The sequence below is a fragment of the Mytilus galloprovincialis genome, chromosome 3, assembly GCF_965363235.1.
Source record: "Mytilus galloprovincialis chromosome 3, xbMytGall1.hap1.1, whole genome shotgun sequence".
Classification (NCBI taxonomy): Eukaryota; Metazoa; Mollusca; class Bivalvia; order Mytilida; family Mytilidae; genus Mytilus; species Mytilus galloprovincialis.
Window position 1 is genome coordinate 83,048,731 of NC_134840.1, and position 18,795 is coordinate 83,067,525.

At 31.6% G+C, this 18,795-nt stretch overlaps 2 protein-coding genes across 3 annotated transcripts in view; both read right to left on the bottom strand.

Moving 5' to 3' along the window:
- Positions 1–544: 544 nt before the first annotated feature.
- Positions 545–18,795, bottom strand: part of LOC143069155 (echinoderm microtubule-associated protein-like 6) — a 45,002-nt gene continuing 26,751 nt past the window's right edge. The window contains exons 22-36 of one of the 2 annotated variants that reach the window (XM_076243640.1): positions 18,555–18,756; positions 17,957–18,077; positions 16,920–17,016; positions 16,407–16,536; positions 15,700–15,966; positions 14,859–15,079; positions 14,324–14,481; positions 9,488–9,605; positions 8,954–9,142; positions 8,155–8,324; positions 7,566–7,728; positions 6,413–6,516; positions 5,728–5,881; positions 5,069–5,169; positions 545–2,639 (exon numbers count right to left, since the gene is read on the bottom strand). In XM_076243640.1, coding sequence (XP_076099755.1) covers positions 2,615–2,639; positions 5,069–5,169; positions 5,728–5,881; positions 6,413–6,516; positions 7,566–7,728; positions 8,155–8,324; positions 8,954–9,142; positions 9,488–9,605; positions 14,324–14,481; positions 14,859–15,079; positions 15,700–15,966; positions 16,407–16,536; positions 16,920–17,016; positions 17,957–18,077; positions 18,555–18,756 — 2,220 coding nt within the window. In that variant the 3' untranslated portion in view covers positions 545–2,614. Of the gene's footprint in view, positions 2,640–5,068; positions 5,170–5,727; positions 5,882–6,412; positions 6,517–7,560; positions 7,729–8,154; positions 8,325–8,953; positions 9,143–9,487; positions 9,606–14,323; positions 14,482–14,858; positions 15,080–15,699; positions 15,967–16,406; positions 16,537–16,919; positions 17,017–17,956; positions 18,078–18,554; positions 18,757–18,795 lie in introns of both variants that reach the window. The other variant, XM_076243641.1, reaches the window with a different exon arrangement.
- On the bottom strand, positions 9,662–12,729 carry LOC143069152 (zinc finger protein 862-like). The gene has a single exon (XM_076243639.1). It carries the CDS (start codon positions 12,202–12,204, stop codon positions 10,132–10,134), a length of 2,073 nt encoding a protein of 690 aa, XP_076099754.1. The 5' UTR covers positions 12,205–12,729; the 3' UTR covers positions 9,662–10,131.

Sequence of the window (18,795 nt, forward strand, 5' to 3'; positions counted from 1 at the left end):
ATCAATCTGTTTCTGTGTAGTGCTTTGGAGACAGTGGTTCTTCTTTTAGTCAAATTTTGCTTTATTATTGCATGTTTTTTTATTGCCCCTTATTTACTTTTCCTTGGGACAAATTTATATGTTTTTTTTTCAGTTACTGTTTCTGAGAGGATTTTGTCAACATAAAGACATATGCTACACTATTCTTTCAGATAAGAGTGAAGGTTGGTACCTATAAAGTATTAAAACTTTTAAACTCGCTGCAATTTTTTGCACCTCTCCTAAGTTCGGAATCTGATGTTCAGTCGTTTGTTGTTGTGGTTCATAAGTGTTTCTCATTTCTTGTTTTTTTATATAGATTAAACCTTTTGTTTTCCAGTTTGAATGGTTTTACACTAGTCATTTTTAGGGCCCTTTAAAGCTTGCTGTTCGGTGTAAGTCAAGGCTCCATCTTAAAGACTGTACTTTGATCTATAATGGTCTACTTTTAAAAATTGTGGCGAGTTGTCTCATTAGCACTCATACCACATCTTCTTATATCTATATAATAACAAATTGAAACAGCTTGAAGGTTTATATTTTAATATAAACATACTAATAAATAAATGTCTGATAAATAACAAGTAACTATAAATTTTACTATACTACAACCTCTTAAGTAGCTACAGCTATATCTGACTTACATCTTAAAAGGTTACATAACATGTAAAGGGAAATAACTTTCTAAATGTCAGAAGTTAGATACATAAAAGTTGCCATTTTGATTTTGGTGCAAGAAGTGATATTCTTTCTGTATTCCTTGAATTGAAAGAAATAAGAGAGCACTTTAGTTTTGTTGTATGTTTTTCCCCTACTTCATCGATTGCTTACTGAAACGGAACCTCAGAGCATCTTTTTTTTTAAACATAACAAGGAATATTGTGAACTCCTGATTGTTCACATAAGCATATTTTTATATATAAAAAGTGTTGCTTTTATTTTAGATCTTCTGACCAGAAAAGTTGCTTTTTAAAGTGGTTTATTTGATCACAACGGGAAAGTTAAAGTATGAAAACAAACTCACAACTGTTTCAATGGAATTTAAATATTAAATTAATGTCAAGGAGCAAGGGAAGCCCACTAGTTCATGAAACAGTAGTTTGATTTAAAATGATTAAATTAGTAAAGATAAGGAAAAAATTACAACATTTTTTATACCATGAATATTTTGGAAGCTCTAAAAAGCACATATAAATGTCACAGAAATTTCATGGTACATTCATACATGACCATTGATACATGTATATCATACATGTAGTAGATAAGGCTACATCATGTAAAACTAAGACATTATCAGACAACTAACTTACTATTTTCATCTAGATTTTATATGTAAACAATTAATGTACAATACAAAAGGATTAATATCAGTAAAAAAATTTAGGAAAATAAGGCAAAATAAATAAATTTTTAGATTCTCATCCGCTTACAAAAAAATCGTAATATAGCATCTGATCTCCAACTTTGGTCTTTTTTTCTCAATCTTTAAAACTGCTTGGAATCTTAAAATACATAAAAAAAAATCTGAAGCATGAAAATGAAGGTAATAACAACATGGAGGAAAAATAAGAATCTAAAAATTCATTTCAGGTGGCCTTGTAGAAAAAAAATGCAATAAAAATGTGTACATGTTGTAAAAAAGACGGAGTTTAATGTAAAAATGTATAGAAATTTATCACAGATACAAGAAGAGATTCCTACAAACATACAACCAGTCAAATTTTACTGTGAAATAAATAAATCATGGATTATTTCACATAAAATCTACAAAATTGACAAATATACAACCAGTCAAATTTTACCATGAAATAAATAAATCAAAGCTTATTTCACATGAAGTCTACAAAAATTGACATACAACCCATCAAAACTGCTCATCAAATAAAACAAATTGTATCTTATTTCAAAAATATAGAATAAATAGGACACATACTAAATACAACCAGTCAAAATTTCATGTAAAGAAGAGTATGCCAATAAACACACAATTTATATACAATTGTGATAGAGAAAAATTCATGGAAAATTCATGATCAGATCAAAACATTTTTTCATAGACAAATTTTTACTGTAATTGATATATATATGATATGGTGAAATCTCAAGTCTGCTTATAACATAATTGATTATGATCTTGTATTCAATTTTGGTCCCAGCCTGAATTCCTTGATACAACTAACAAATTTGGTATGATTTACTTCAAGTGGGATGTTTTTATTATCTAATGGTGTAAATGTAAAGGCAGTAAAACTTCACCAGTTCCTTCACCAGAGTAAAAGATTTCCAAACTTTTATAAAATCCCAGCATTTATCAAAGAAATTGTTAAAGTTCGATTAAAACTTACTTTAACTTATTTAAGTCTCTTTAGTTCTACCACACTTGAGCATACACAAAAAAATGATACTAACAATGTATATATAACAAGAATAATAATATGCTGCCATAAAGCTATAACTTCAGTTCTTTTTTTACAAGTCTGTAATCAAGGCAGTGAATATTTCATCATTAATGCCATTCTTCGCAACCATATGCATTCTGGGAAATAACATCTGGACGGCAACTTGTTTTGCAGTTTATCCACACTTTTCATATTGTCTATACACATTTCCAGACAAAAATACTGAAAAAATAAGGTAATTTGTGTTATTAGATATTCATAATATACTGACATTTCAAATGTACAATACAGAAAGATAGAATTTTCACCCTCTTTTTGCTGGTACCAGAAGTACTGTTCTAGAAGTTATCTTTTAATCTTTTATGCACTTCCATATAAATTTCCATTGGTGGATCAATCTAGAACATATTTTTCTTCCATTATTTAACAAGAGTGCATTTCAATAAGCACCATTTATAAATGTATCTAAACTATATTCCATGGTTTATTTTTTTTCTGTTATATATATATGAGTCTTTTTACATTTTTGTTTTGAAAGATACCAGTGTTGTATACATCTTTATCCCAAAAGGCAAAATATTTGAACACCAGTATGCATGTACTAGATTGACACAATTTGACATAGATTTTGTTATTGCTAGCTGACAAGGTAATGATTTGTAGAAGACATGTAAACATAGTTCTACACCATCAAGTTGAAATGCAGAATGCATAGTTGAAGGCAGCAATACCAACAAAAATCTCCAACACAAAAGACAACAACTCTAAATAATAAAAGGAACTGACATCAACACAAACAGAGCTCCAGATAAGCTGTGTATTTGCGTCATCACACAATACAAATAATAAACAAGAATGTGTCCATAGTACACGGATGCCCCACTCGCACTATCATTTTACATGTTCACTGGACCGTGAAATTGGGGTCAATACTTTAATTTGGCATTAAAATTAGAAAGATCATATCATAGTTAACATGTGTACTAAGTTTCAAGTTGATTGGACTTCAACTTCATCAAAAACTACCTTGACCAAAAACTTTAACCTGAGCTTCACACTATCTTCTTCTTTGTTCAGTGGACCATGAAATTGGGGTCAATACTTTAATTTGACATTAAAATTAGAAAGATCATATCATAGGGAACATGTGTACTTAGTTTCAAATTGATTGGACTTCAACTTCATCAAAAACTACCTCGACCAAAAACTTTAACCTGAAGCGGGACGAACGAACGAACGGACGAACGAATGGACGAACGGAGGCACAGACCAGAAAACATAATGCCCCTCTACTATCGTAGGTGGGGCATAAAAACCCAATGCAGTTGCCCATTGCAGGGTTCAATAACCCAATTAATTTAAACGAAAACCCAATTATATGCCAAAACAATGAGTTATCAACCCTTTTATTGGCTACCATTTGCGTTATTTACCCTTATCTGTTTACAGTCGTTGCGTAAACTATTTTTATAATATTTATAATTGGAAATGTCCTTTCGTTCTAAAAATAGATCCCTGCATCAAGTAGCTGAAATGGGTCCCTGTTAGAGTTTTCCGTTGCTCAATAGGTACACATGTTTTTGAAAACATTTCGATCTTCTCGGCATTTACCCAATTAGCATGTGTCATGTAGTCATATTTTTTTCGCATTGCTCGGGATTTATCATAATATACATTGAATTAAAACGAAAGTGAATGTCCGGTAAAAATATTGAATAGAATGTTTTCTGCTTCTTTTGAAAAGCTGAGGGAAAGTTATGATGATAACAAGACTCAGCCAGTGCTTTTAGGAATCGAAGTGTCCATCGAACACACGGGCATGTGTGCGATACCTTAACGAGAACATTGCTAATAAAAATAGGGTTTCCTCAAAAACGAAATCAGTTAGAAAAAGTGAAAATCCATATCAATTATGACATGATAAAGCATCAAAAACCAAAAGTTCTAATAAAAGACAACTAAACCCAGATTTATGAAAATTGGAATAAAACAAAAACATTCAAGTATAATGAGAGTTTATATACTATTTTTTTCTTCATTTTACGGTTAATTAATGAATACACACACAGGCACTGGTCTCAGAATTTATTATATAAAGGTACATGTATAAGACGAGTGCCTGTGAATACACATATCCGTTTTTTTACAGTTTATATGAGAAAATACAAAACTGGCAGAAGGTTTGAAACTTTAAAATTAAACCTACAATTGCTCCTCAGTGAATAAACCAAATAAAACAGCTAGCAAATAACCCTAACCCTAAACCAAATAAAACAGCTGAACAAAGAAAGAAACATATTTAAAATGGGGAAAAAATCTGGGGTTGATATTGCCTAAATATTCAATATTGTGTTGATGAAAAAACCCAATACATTAAGGAGCTTGGTGGTGAAAACCCCAATTTGATATTAACATGAGGGGTGAATTGGAATTGATAATGCAATTAAAAAACTTTATCAACCAATTATATAAGAAAATGGTGGGTAAAAAACCCAATGTGTGAATTCTTATCTGGAGCTCTGCACAAATGAAAAAAAAACAACACATTAAGTTGTACCATAAGATAACCACAGACACAGTTCCTGGCTCTCCTAAATTTGTGTTATTCAACTAGTGATTGTGTATAGGAGTAAAATAATCTGATAACTCACCAGCAGTCATCTCCTCCAGTACTAATGAGATATTTATCATCAGCTGTAAACCTCACATTGGTAACATCAGCAGAATGGCCTCCATACTTCTTACACTCAGCCTGAGAAATCAAGGAATAATTAAGATATATTATCACTCAGCCTGTATATTAAAGAATAATCAAGTTATATTTCACAAATCAAATTAATAATTTACAAACCAGATTCCCAACTTGTAATTTAAATTTATACGTAACAGAATATTTCTCAATGAATAATGTCTGAAGCAATATAATGAATTATTTAATAAGAGCAATTAAAATTACGAGGTCATCTTGATTTTTTTCCTAAATCTTCAAACAATTTCCGTTAAATTAAAAGAACATATGCAATTAAAGGATAATGTGTTCATGGGTTAAGCATTTTATTACAAGTGATTTATTCTATTTCAAATTAGTGTAACTACTCTCAATTGTATAACATTTTTTCTGTATTTCAAAATCATTAGTCAGTTTAAATTCTGGTAAAGCTGAAGCAAGCTGTTGAACCTTTGCTATTTTGCATTCATTACCAAACACTTGTTCATAAAGCAGTAGGTTTAAATTCCAACTGAACTGGCCAGTTTAAAAAAAAATATGAGTTTGTATGTGAAAAGGAATAAAGAAATCACTCCTTCTTACATGTTTTTCTCTGCATGGGAAATCAAACAGTTTGACATATCCAAAGTCATCGCCAGTGGCAAGGGCGTTACCATGGTGAGACAGGTGAGCACAATTAACATCAGCATTTGGAGAATCTTTTGGCCAAATTCCAAGTACCTCTGGACCTACCACACTAAAATAAATATGATATATACAATGTATAATGATAATACTTATCTTATCTTATGATTGTTTTAAAGGAAGAAGGGCCAAGGGAGTCTCATGAAATATTTGGAAATTATCATTGATTAATTTTTCATATTTGAATAAAGCATATGGAGAAGTTTAAATTAATTGTTTACAGCAAATACCAAGCCTTATGTAGAACATTATGTATGTACTTACCTGAGCAAAACGATGCATGAAAATGTGTAGCATTACTCTTCCTGAGGACCTGATATCACCCCTGTGTTTGGTGGGGTTCATGATGTCCAGTCTTTTGTTTTCTATATTGTGTTTATATACTGTTGTTTGTCTTTTGGTCTTTTGGGGTTTATTAAGGACTTATGAATTGGTATATATCGCCTCTCTTATACATCTTATTTCTATTCAGAAAATTCACACTTTGTTATGGACAATATAGAATAAGTGAGGATAAACACTTTTTCTTATAAATGAAAAGCTAATATCTCTAAAATGAAGTGATTTGATTAAATTTTTGTACCTTGTCCAATCTGCCCATGTTATTTTATCTACAATTTCAGGTTTTTCTACTCTAGATCCACTTGGTACAGCAAACACTCTGTGTGTGTAATCTCCTGAACTCACCTGATAAGTAAAAAGTTATACATGTATAATCAGATTTAGATTGGTTTAACAAATGACATTTTTATTTGAGTTTTAGAACTCATACAATTCAGTAATTTTAATAATTAACGCTCATGTTTTTGATTGTTTTAAAAGCATATATCTCCATATTGTGTTTTCATATACTGGTAATATGAGGCAGGCATTACCTGTAAAAGGGGACGAAGTCTGTATGATTTTTTTTTTAATTCAAACATATTTAAATTTCAAAACGGAAATACCGTAAAGTTTCCGATTTTGGTTCTGTTGTTAGGGATTTTAGTTGTGACGTTCCTTAAGTTATGACGTCATATGCAATGTAAACAAAGAAACGCTATCATCAGGTTACATTTTTTTCATATCAAGGAATTATTAAAAATGAAATTAGTATTGCGTTCCTTCCTATTTTATACTAGACTGATTAATATATATTTTACTCAAGGTTTCATGCAAACGAGACCGGAAAAAGGAAGTAAGTTGAAGATTTCTGCGCAGATGCGGGAATTCAAAACACGACATAAAAAAGTTTGAACGATTTTGAGTTCATTAGTAAAATGAAAATATCGAGAACATTTTCCCTGATTTTTTTTTTTTTTTTTTATTGATTTTTCTACTGTTATTGGGGATTTTGTCCCCATATAATGAAACTCAAATGATTTTTAAATATTTCTTGATGTTAACTTAAGATGATACATAATATAAGGCCTTTTTCATGAAAAAAATGAATTTTGGGGTTTGACATATAACAGCAGAAATTCATAAGCCATTTTCCTCCTCCAGATTTCAAGTTTAGGAAGCATAGGTTATTTTGAAAGTTATGACTGTTGTCTGACAATAGCTTCAAGAATCAGGTAGAATTAAAGAAAAATTATATACATTGTAAGCTAACAAAAAAATGTCTATGAATTCATAATACCCTTCACAAAAACATATGACTCAGGGTATTGAAAGCTAACATTTTGCATTATGGGAGGAAAAGTTACCTAGATGACAAGGGAGATAAGTTGACCAACTTAACGTTAAAACCTTACCCTAATGTATTTACTATCTGCTGAGAAATCCATCTGGATAACAAAACTTGGTATTCCTTTACAATAGCCAGCTCTATTCAGTGTTGGTCCTTGTGACAGATCATAGAAATCTACTGTATTCTCTTCTGAACCAACAGCTAAATATTTACCATCAGAACTAAATCTAAAAATATATAAGTAAAGTATATAACACTAATATGTAATAAATATCATAATGATGAAGATTTTTAAAAGTTAGTGAAGTTAATGTTGAGTATTTATGGAGTTAAATAGATCTGTTCGTTTTTTTATTGTTTTTTTTTTTTTTAATAAATTCACGAAATTTCTACACTTGAGTCAATTTAGTTTATGAGCCATTGTTTAATGTCTTTTGAGATGTTGTATGTATTGTTTGGTTGTTTTCTCATATTGATGTATCTCCTTTCATTTGTAAAGGTTATGTATCTCTTTACAATAAACTTTCCCAGTTTTTACATTAACTTTTTTTTTTTAAATTATACCAACAAAACTGAGGTAAATAAACAATTTAGCAATATCTTGCTTTTATGGAGTAATGGTGACAAACTATGCATTTTTATATCATACATACTTGACATCACTAATGGCACCTGATCTATCTCTCCTCTTTCCCCACATCTTCATTCCATTGACTGTTAACACCATCACTTCACCATTCTTTAATCCTACAGCTACTAATTCTCCATCTCGACTAAATGATGCTGACTTAGCTGCTCCTACCTCCAACCTTCCTACCATGGACTAAAATAAAAATAACACATCGGTTAGAATTTAAGGAAAAAATTTTGCTTACACCAATCTGTTGTCTGAATTTTTGAAGAGATATCATCTATAAACTAAGATCAAATATGATTTTAAACAAATTTTATTTTTATCTCTTGCTTTGTTTTGTCTTCAAAATTTTATGATGAATTATCTCCTTTGAAATTGTATGATTTTGATCTTACTTTGCACATTTCTATTTGTGTTGGACCTGTGTGAAGTTTCATTGAAATGAAATGAATGGTTAATGAGATTTGGCACTTTAACATTCATGGACTAAGAGACATTCACTATGGTCCAATGAACATATTTAAAAATCATCTGCAGTGGAAGGAGATTAACAATGAAACTCCTTCCATTTATTTTAATTAACTTAGTGCATATTTATCTATTTTCTTGGATAACAATCTTAAGGTATTGAGGAAAACTGCATTTTGTGGATAATTGATTTCATGGTTTACATATAAAATATACATAGGAATCCACAGAAAGATTTCAATTTGTCGAATATTTATATTCAGGGTTAACCTGTACGCATGAAATCCACGATAATTGTTATACAAAAAAAAATCAATAACGAATCCATAGTAGTACATTAAAATACTAACCTTGTTAGTAAGATCCCACAATCTGACGGTTCCATCAAAACTGGCAGTAATAAACCTAGGAATAGAAGGATGACTGTCCAGGCCCCACAACTCTCCTTCAGCATGGGCAGATAATAAAACCTGAATGTTTCCATCTTTTTCTCCTATCTCTATCACAGAATTCATCTTTGTTCCTACCAAAATTTTACCCTAAAATAAAATATTTTAATTCAATATAGATTCTTATTTGTCAAATGGATTATAATGTAAAATAAGGGATACAATTGCTTTTCTTTGCTTTTGATTTCATAAGTGAGTATAAGGAATAACTGTCATAAATAATGAACTATTATATCCTTTTTCAAGTACTGTTCATGTATAAAAGTAATATGTAAATTCTAATACAACTTATAAATCGGCAATGAGCAAGTTATTTTATTTTCTAAACTTTTTTCTTGTTAACATTGCATAGGCATGAAATTTTTCTTGTTAACATTGCATAGGCATGAAAGAATTTTAAGCACATAAATCATAGAAAAGGAGAATAATTATTACCTTCGTCCTGCACACAGATTTGACAACATCTGTTTTTGTCCCAGCTTCATGTAATGGGAAAGCCCTTCTTCTCTTCATTTCCTGATCCCAAAGTTTAACTGGACCATTGTCTTTAGATCTACAAGAACAAATAGTAAATTTAAACAGTAGAAAGTACCAGACAATCTCCAGGGGTTCAAATTTACTTTAGGCAATGGAAGGTCCAGGACCTTTGACCAAACAAACTGAAAGGTCCTCCTTTATTCTTAGAAGGTCCTATTTAAATTGAACTTGAATTTTGAAATTGAATTTATAAAAAATCAGAAATTCTGAAAAGGCTAACACTTCCAAATCGCTCATCAGGTGTAACTGTTTTTAAAAAGGTATATGATATCTAAAAACCCAAAAGGAACCATGTATGCAATGTATTGTGTTGTTAGTGAAAATGTTAGTATACTGCTAGTGCTGAAGCATGAAAAAGAAAGTAAAGTTAATAACTGATTATCTTTAATTCAGTCTCAAATAAATAACAAAAATCTAGTATTGTAACTATGGAGATAAATAAATAAAATGATAATAAATTGTTGCATTGTCATTGATTATATGGCCATTCAAAGTTCTTATATGTATGGTTATTTAAAGCTGAATTAGTCATTCATTTTAACTTATTTTCCAGACATGGTCAGTTCAAAGTCTTCCTCTGTTTCATTCTTTTTCCCCTTTAATTTGTGCCCACTGCAGTGAGGGGTTCTGGTGCTATTCTCAAACCAATACATTATACTGGGTAAAGGTTCAAATTCTTTTATAGAAGGGCCTTCGCTCATGATATACAGCTGATTTTGCAAAGATTCCTGTGTTAATCTAGTTCTCAATTTACTTTTTAATGTATTCATTAAGGAAAAACCTCTCTCACAGCCACTAGTAGATGGTGAAATAGTAAATAACCAATAAATTATCTTCTCAATAGCTGACAGAGTTTGACTTTCATCTTCAACTAAAGTAGGACAGGCACCAAGTACTGCACCCTCATTTTTCCTTGTGGCAGCTTTATTTTGTAACACCATGCTGTACATATTTAACAATTGATTTGCCCTAAATCTGCTTAAATAAAGTTTTAGTTCTGTCCATTCAGATTTAATTTGCTCCTTTTCATTATCAGAAAATATTTGAGTAAATTCCGGTTGATTTACCAATTCTACTATCTGGTCATTACCAAATTCAGCCAGTTCAAATCCCCTGCCAAGAGGCCACTGATGGAAATTAAATATCTGAAGAAGTGAGAGGGGTTTTTCATTCAAAGACTTGAATCTTGATTCAATATATTTAATAGTACCATCAATTAATGCATGGAGATCTTTATCAGATTTCATGTCAACAGACTGAACATTTCTTGTACTTATTTTTATTTCCCCGAATGTTTTGTTTGTTACATCAAATTTCTCTGCAAATTGTGTACAATATTTCCCAGTACCATTTTTCAATTGAGTAAGATGGATGACAGCTGCTTCGATGTGATCATTTAATTCAATTACTAAGTAATCATCAAGTTGGAAATTACGGGAAAGCTTTGCCACAATGGGTAAGTAGTCCATTAGGAAATGGAGAAACTTAAGAAATTTGACTGATGTAATAACAGTGTGGTACCCTCTAGCTCTATTTGCATCATCAGCACGGGATCCAGCAACAAAATCATGCTCTAAATGACTTACAACAACCTCATAATTTGAAAGCATTGCTTTTACTGCCCTTTCCTTGCTTGACAACCAGCGTACTTGTTTTATATCACCAAAGTGCAAAAGAATTTGATCAAGAATCTCACTTATTTCTGCAAGTTCACGTCTACGCTTAGGTGAATAATAGTAAAACTTGAACACCCCTTTCAATGTGGTTTCAAATGTTGACATGTATGGAATAGTTTTATTTGCATCAAGTATTGCCAATTCAAGTTTGTGAGCAATACAGTGAATACCAATTGCTTGCGGTACCTCATCCTTCAATCTTTTGAAGACACCAGATTTGTTACCAAAATTAACAGAAGCTCCATCAAAATTCCCACAAATAAGTTTAGGACCAGGGGTATCATGGCGGATCTTTTCTTCATTTAGGCCCACAATTTTAAGAGCATTAAAAATTGCATTGAAAATCCCTTCCGCTGTAGCTGATTCTAAGGACATAAGATTAATCATTTTAGTGGTGGGCATACACTGGTCAACATACCGAAGATAAACTATTTCCTGTTCAATAACGGACCTGTCAGTACTTCCATCTGACAAAATACTAACAAATGGTGCTGCAAGTAAACTTGAGACACTTTGTGATCTTAATTGCTGGGATATCCATTTAAGAAACAGTTTACATCCCTCAATGTTGAAATATTGTTCTCCTATATCAACCTCATTTTTTTTCTGTACTTCTAAAATAAATTCATAGTCCGAAAAAGGCTTCCCCTTTTTCCCCACACTATAAGCTGTGTTAAATAAAACCTTGTATCGTTTTAATTGTTCTGGTTTTAATTTTTGCTTCAGAACACACTGACCTAACTTTGTGTCAGATAACAACTCAACCTTTTTATCAAATTTTGGATCCGTTTCTTTTAGCCACTGTTTTTGACACGATAGATGCTGGGAGGTGGTTTCATGATTTTTGATGGGGTCAAGTTTAAAGTTTTTTGTACCCCGAACCAGGGCACTTTCCCTTTCACTGTGTGTTGGATACTTGACACAATACGTGCACTCCATAAGACCAGTTGTCTCATCGAAATTAAGCCAAGGACGATTAACCTTCCATTGGGGCAAAAATTTGCGTTCTCTCTTTTCCCGATCATATTTCTGGTCTTTGGTAAGATCCTGTTTTTTCGGCTGGGTTTCATCAGTCAGCACCGATGTTTCACCTGTTTCATCAGGTTTTCTTTTAGTAGAGGTCACCCCAAAACGAAAAAGACTCAAAAACGTTTAATAGTAGTCCTGTATGTCAATTGAATAATATATTCTCAAGATTCGCGGTATCTCATACAACGAGTGGTCACGTGACTACACACAAAATCATAGTGTGAAGAATTTATGCAAAACTCATAAGTTTCCTTTCAGTTAAATCATTCATTTGAAGATTATTTTTATACTTATTTTATTTATATTATTCAAAATGCTTTTGATTTTTTTTAATCTGCAAAATACGAAAGTCCGTCGGGTCTAGCTAACTACCGGTGGGAAGGTCCGAACCCAAAAATGGAAGGCCACGGACCTCGGACCACCGCTAATTTGAACCCCTGATCTCTGAAAATTTTGCTAATTTTATCCTTATTGTTTTGAGAAAATAGTTTGACCTTGTAAACAGGAACTATTTTAGAATGTCTAAGTTGTATGTGTACAGGCTAAATCAAAGTCTTTCTTTTTTTGTTTAAAATGATTTGTGCCATTTTTGCAATGTCATGTTCACATGAAAAATGTGAATTGCCTTTAAGGCCAAAATATATCCTTTTCAACAATTTGTTTTTGGTCCTTTTGAGATCTTTAAAATAATATTCCTTATTCTTTATTGGGAGAAAAGAGGTAGTACTTAAATATAGAAATGCTTGAAATCCTGGCAAGCAATACAAGACATAACAAGAAGGTGTCCATAGCACATGGATGCCCTATTCGCACTATCATTTTTTATGTTCAGTGGACTGTGACAACAGGGTAAAATCTCGTATTAGGCATATAAATTAGAAAGATCATATCATGGGGAACAGGTGTACTAAATTTCAAGTTGATTGTATTTCAACTTCATCAAAAACTACCTTGACCAAAAACTTTAACAGATGGATGGACAAACAAACAAACAAACAGATGGACGGATGGACAGACCAGAAAACATAATGCCCATAAATGGGGCATAAAAAAGCGACAATTTTAGAGACATGTAAACAGAGAATTCTTACTTTCAGTTGCAGCATGCAACCTCACTAAGGTAACACAATTACACATGAGTGCCATTTGTGGTGTTGTTATGATGTAGTACTATTATTGTGGATTCATTATAATTTGTATTATACTGCACTCGTTCTATTTGAGCAGTCAAAATGCGTTGACTGTATATGTCATATACAGTCACTGACCCGATATCACTTTTCCTCATGAATATTTAAATAGAAATTGCCGAAATAATATTGAATTATTCATACGACCTCTTCAACCTGTTCTTGTTTCAAATGCATACAACGATGCGTGGAACGACTCAACATTGTTTCTTTTGCAATTATTGGAAAAACATATTTAATTTGTTAATATTTTTTGTTTGCAACCTATAAATCATTATGTTTTATGCTTATGGTTGATATTTAAGTCCATACTCAAACGATTTCGTTCACCATCGAGTGTTGATTTCAACAGGTAAATGTAAATTTCATTGTGGTGTATATTTCTCCGCGAGCATGATGTGAGGCCTTTTTAAGGGGTATTTCCCCCAATATTTAAATCAAATAAATAACCTTAACGCATTAAACAACAATTGAAAATGGTTTTTTTTTAGATTGCAGTATAAAGACGATAATAGTGCATTGACTTGACATATCAAAGATATAAGGATTCGGCCTGAAACGTGGAAATAGCTCGGCACAGCCTCGCATTTCCCCGTTTCTAAGCCTCATCCTTATATTGTTGATATGTCAAGTCAATGCACTATTATCGTCTATGTATACTGTTTTTTGTGAATTCAGTGGGTATTGTTAAACCACAAATTTTAATGTTCAACACCATACAAATTACTAATAGCTTTGTATGGGGAATTTGTGAAAACAAAGAATTCAAGTGTCTAAGAAAATATCATTCTTAAATCCACCAATGGACCAAAAATGTAAATAACTGCAGTTATACTTACGGAGGATCTTTTCCACCAGTGACAATAAAACCATCCCTAAGTGTAGTAAACATAGAGAACACAGGACCAGTGTGAGCCTTTGGTACAATTCTAACTAATGTTGTCTCCTGCCAGACATACACATCTCCACTCATTGCACCGGTGTAGGTTAAATTATTCTGAAATAAGTATGAAATCCATTCATATAAAAATTATAAAATGAATCATCCAATAAGATTTTATTGATGCTGGTCTTCTATTTACATCTGTGCATAATTTTTCCCTAATCAAGGCATATATCCAAAAGAAGAGATCACAAGACTATTATTTGTCAAATGAACAAATGTGAGGAATGGAAATAAATTCCATTCATTGATGTTACAGAAGTGACAGAAAATATTCTTTCAAAAAATATTTGCAACATATCATTGGTTCCCACAAAAATAAATCAAACCACAGTCAATATCCTTTAGTTATCTAAATTATGTAAATTGATCTTCTTTTCCATTCCAAAGGTCTTTAAACATTTAAAAGATACATTTAATAAACAACTCACTGCACCAAAAGCAACACATAACATCGTCTGCATCTTTTTAGATTCAACCCCTGTTCCAGCACTAGTTAAGATTCCTTTCTTCCCTGTAAGTTCACTTCCGGTAACAGTCCAAAACTTAACGTGTTTCACACCAACAGATACAAATTGACTATCAGAATCTGGACGGAACTCAGCACTAAATATTCTCTGTGTGTGGCCTTGAGCAGTGGCAACTTTAGAACCTGAAAGAAAAATATTGGTTTCTTATTTAATATTTTTTTTAAATTCAGTAAATGTCAGCAGTTGTCTTAAGTTTACAGTACATTAGAATTAATTACTTATCATCTTTTTAGCTTGACATGTAATTTTCTAATCACACAAATTGCATGTAAGAAAACAGTTCATCTATAGAATTATTACTAAAGATAATAGTTTAACAAACATTTGAAACAAATAAATAAGATATTGACAGCAGTTGTTTGTGATATGATGATAACAATTCTATGTTGAAATTTTGACAGGGTTCCATTAAGGAATTCTGCTTGCAGGATTTTTACTGTAACTGACCTAGATTTTGAATCAGACGACCTAATAATGTTTGTAAAACAAAAAACCCTAAAGAACCCTAGAAACCCAGAAAAAAATGTTTTGTATCCTTCCATTGCAGAAAAACTCATACTTAGTGTACATTACATGTCTATTATTGTTTTCCACTTTGTAAAAGGTTAAGAAATCTTTATCAATTATGATTTATCATTGTTATTCAAAACAAACAAGTTGATCTTCAAAGTCTTTTCATTTGAAGGAAAACAGAACACAAGATGTCAGAAACTATATACAGATTTATTGTAGTAACACAAACCTTCTTGCCACCTCCAAACAGCAATATTATTATCTAATCCAACAGAAAGCAAAAATTTTCCTGAGCAGGAGAAATCTAGAGAACACACTCCACGACTGTGACATCCTCTTAAAATAGATTTGGTTTCCTTGGTAACAGCATCCCAGACATGAATTGATGGTGGTTCCCCTATTTGGCCTGTTGCTATTATATTGCGTAGTTTTGGATATTGGTTAACAGTTAAACATAAAATGTCATCTGTATGTTTAAGGTAAAAACTTTGTTGTCCTGAAAAATAAAAGTTTAATGATTATCTTATTATTCTCTAAACATTTTTTATTCTAGAATTCAAGTTTTAATCATTCAAAGGCCAAGTATCAATTATGCTTATATGCTGTCACATGTAGTATACCAATATAGTTTTACACAATACTTTTTACAGTTACAGATAATTATATTGTACCCCTGAAAATATTTCAGGGTCATCTTTACAACAACAGCTCATCAACAAATTTGCATGATTTTGAGATGACGCATATAATAAATAACATTATGTTCCAAAAGATTTTAAGCAAAAATTCTAACATGTGTAAATTATTTTTGACATGAAAAATTGATGGGATCTTTTAAAATTGATTCTATTAACCCTTTATATATAATTACTATAGCTATCCATCTAACAATAGATTTTCTTTACAGAGTATTTCCCCCTTATTTCTCTCACTTACCTGAAGACAAATTCTGTACAATTCCTGCACCAGCAGCATGGAAGACAATATCTGTACCATCATTAACATAGTAAAGATTGTTACGGGAATCAAAACCACGGTAACCATAGACATAATCTAATTTCAAATCCTGGAAAGGGAAGAACAGAAATAAATTTTCTCAACATCTGAACAAAACTAAGAACAGAAAAATAATTTTATTGTACTATTATACCTCTCTTATCTAGAAACATAATAAATAACATTTCAAAACAATGTTTTCTGTATTTTACATCCTCATTACATTCATTGTTTCAAGAAATGAAGTTTGGAGTGCAATGTATTTGCCACAACCAAAATTGGTTTTTGTATGTTTTGCAAATAAAGATATTCATTAAACAATTTCATTCATATTTGTTCTGAATATTATCCTCAGGCCAAAAAAAAAGGTGATTTCCAGGTGCATTCCAAGTGAATGCCAAGTGATTCTAAATGGAACACCCTAGGGGGGAGAAAGTTTTTTACAAAACTTACAGTAACTTGAGTCATTTTCTTTCTCTTTGAGCCAGATGTTGGTGGTTCTGATCTCTTCACTTTAGGAGGTTCCGGGGCATTTCTACTGACACTTGGTCTACAATAGAAAATAAAGTCTTGTTACTGACAAAGTACAACAAATTTCTTTTAAATGAAAATCAATATAATTGTAAATGCTATGACATTCTTTACAGGTACAATTTGCAGAGTATCATTTTTTTGTTTTGTTTTGTGACACTTATGTTTTATGTCCATAAATATAAGCATTTGGTATATATTTTATATTTGAGAAAATGAAATAAAAGAAAGACATTGTAAAGCAGAGTTACCTATCAAAAAATGTAACATACTGTGGATTCTTTCTTTTCCATTGGTTCCCAATTTTTGTGGATTGAGAAAAAATGGAAGTATTGAAGTATCAGAGATATTTGATTTCGTTGCATACAAGCCTACAGAAAATTTGTACTTCTTTGAAAATGTAAATTCTTGGTTCAACTTTACAAAAGAAATCCATAAAAATTATTACCTATAGAAAAACAAAAAAATGACATTATATGTTTCTGCTTCACTTTGTGATTTAAACAACATCTGCTTTTACTAAAATGATCAGAAATAGTACCAAGGTGTATGAAAGTCTATTGAAAAGTTGAAGCTCTTACATGCTTAAAAACCTTTTTTCTACTGTGGTTTTCTAACATTTTTTTTTTTTAAATCGGAAGCTCTTAGTAACTGTTTAATTGACAGTAAGCTGTTAGCTTTTTCTCAATGCTTAAATTTTGAGATGAGGGATATGATACATGAAGATTTGTTCCATTGCTTTAGGTTTTGTGAACTGTGTGCCGTTATGTGTTGTGTGTCATGAACAAATACACAAGATCTCTTTTTGCTATTCAAACAGCATGTTGTTAATAAATAGACAGACAAGCAAGTTGCTGTATGTAGTTTGCCAATAAAGTACACAAGACTGACAAACAAATATGTTACTGTATGCACTATGGGGTTTTCCACTTATTGACGATAAGGTATTTGGGACTAACTTAGCTGCTTGCACAGTTTCCTGTAGATGTGGTTTCACACCATCTCTTTCTTTATTTGTGTTGGCATATATCTTTTTACCATAGTCCATATTCTTCTCTCTCTCTACATCACTATCATATCCTGTATGGAAAAAAACAAACAAAATTTTCATATATTTATATGAATAATACGATATGCAATATCTTTATTTTGGATTTCTTATTGATGTTATTTTAATCATTTAGACCAAAATGTCACATTTTTATCATCTAGGCCAGGGTGTTATGTTCACAATTTCAACATCTAGCCATTGTGTTATTTTCACTTTTTCATTATCCAGGCAAAGTCAAAAGTTGTCTCCTTGGCAATAAGACTACATCTGATTTCTACTGATTTATTTTTATAGATTGCAGGGTTTGTTAGTCATGCTGCAAAGTTGTCTCATTAGTAATTAATTCCACATCTTCATTCCACATCTTCTTATTTTAATATAGGGTGTAAATTTTGCATTTTCATCATCCAGGCAAAGGTGTTATTTTCCCAAGCATACCAGTTGAAGGTTATTGTTCACACTGAAATTGGAAGCATTCTCATATTCTTAATGAAAAAGTGATTTACCTCCTTCTTCTTCAGAATCTGTGTCAGAGTCATCACTCTCTCCATGTACAAAATGTTTATCTTCTGGTGAGGAACAGTTCCATACCATCACTGCAGTGTCAGCTCCTCCTGTTGATATCAACTTCCTGTCACTAGCCGTCCATCTTACATTAGTCACATGGGCACTGTGTCCAACATATTTTTTGTGTTTGGCAAATTTTCCCTAGAGATTAGAAACACATAATAATTAAAAAAAATCTTG

Coding starts and splice junctions, on each gene's coding strand:
- LOC143069152 (XM_076243639.1), bottom strand. CDS start 12,204: ATGGAGTGCACGTATTGTGTCAAGTATCCAACACACAGTGAAAGGGAA.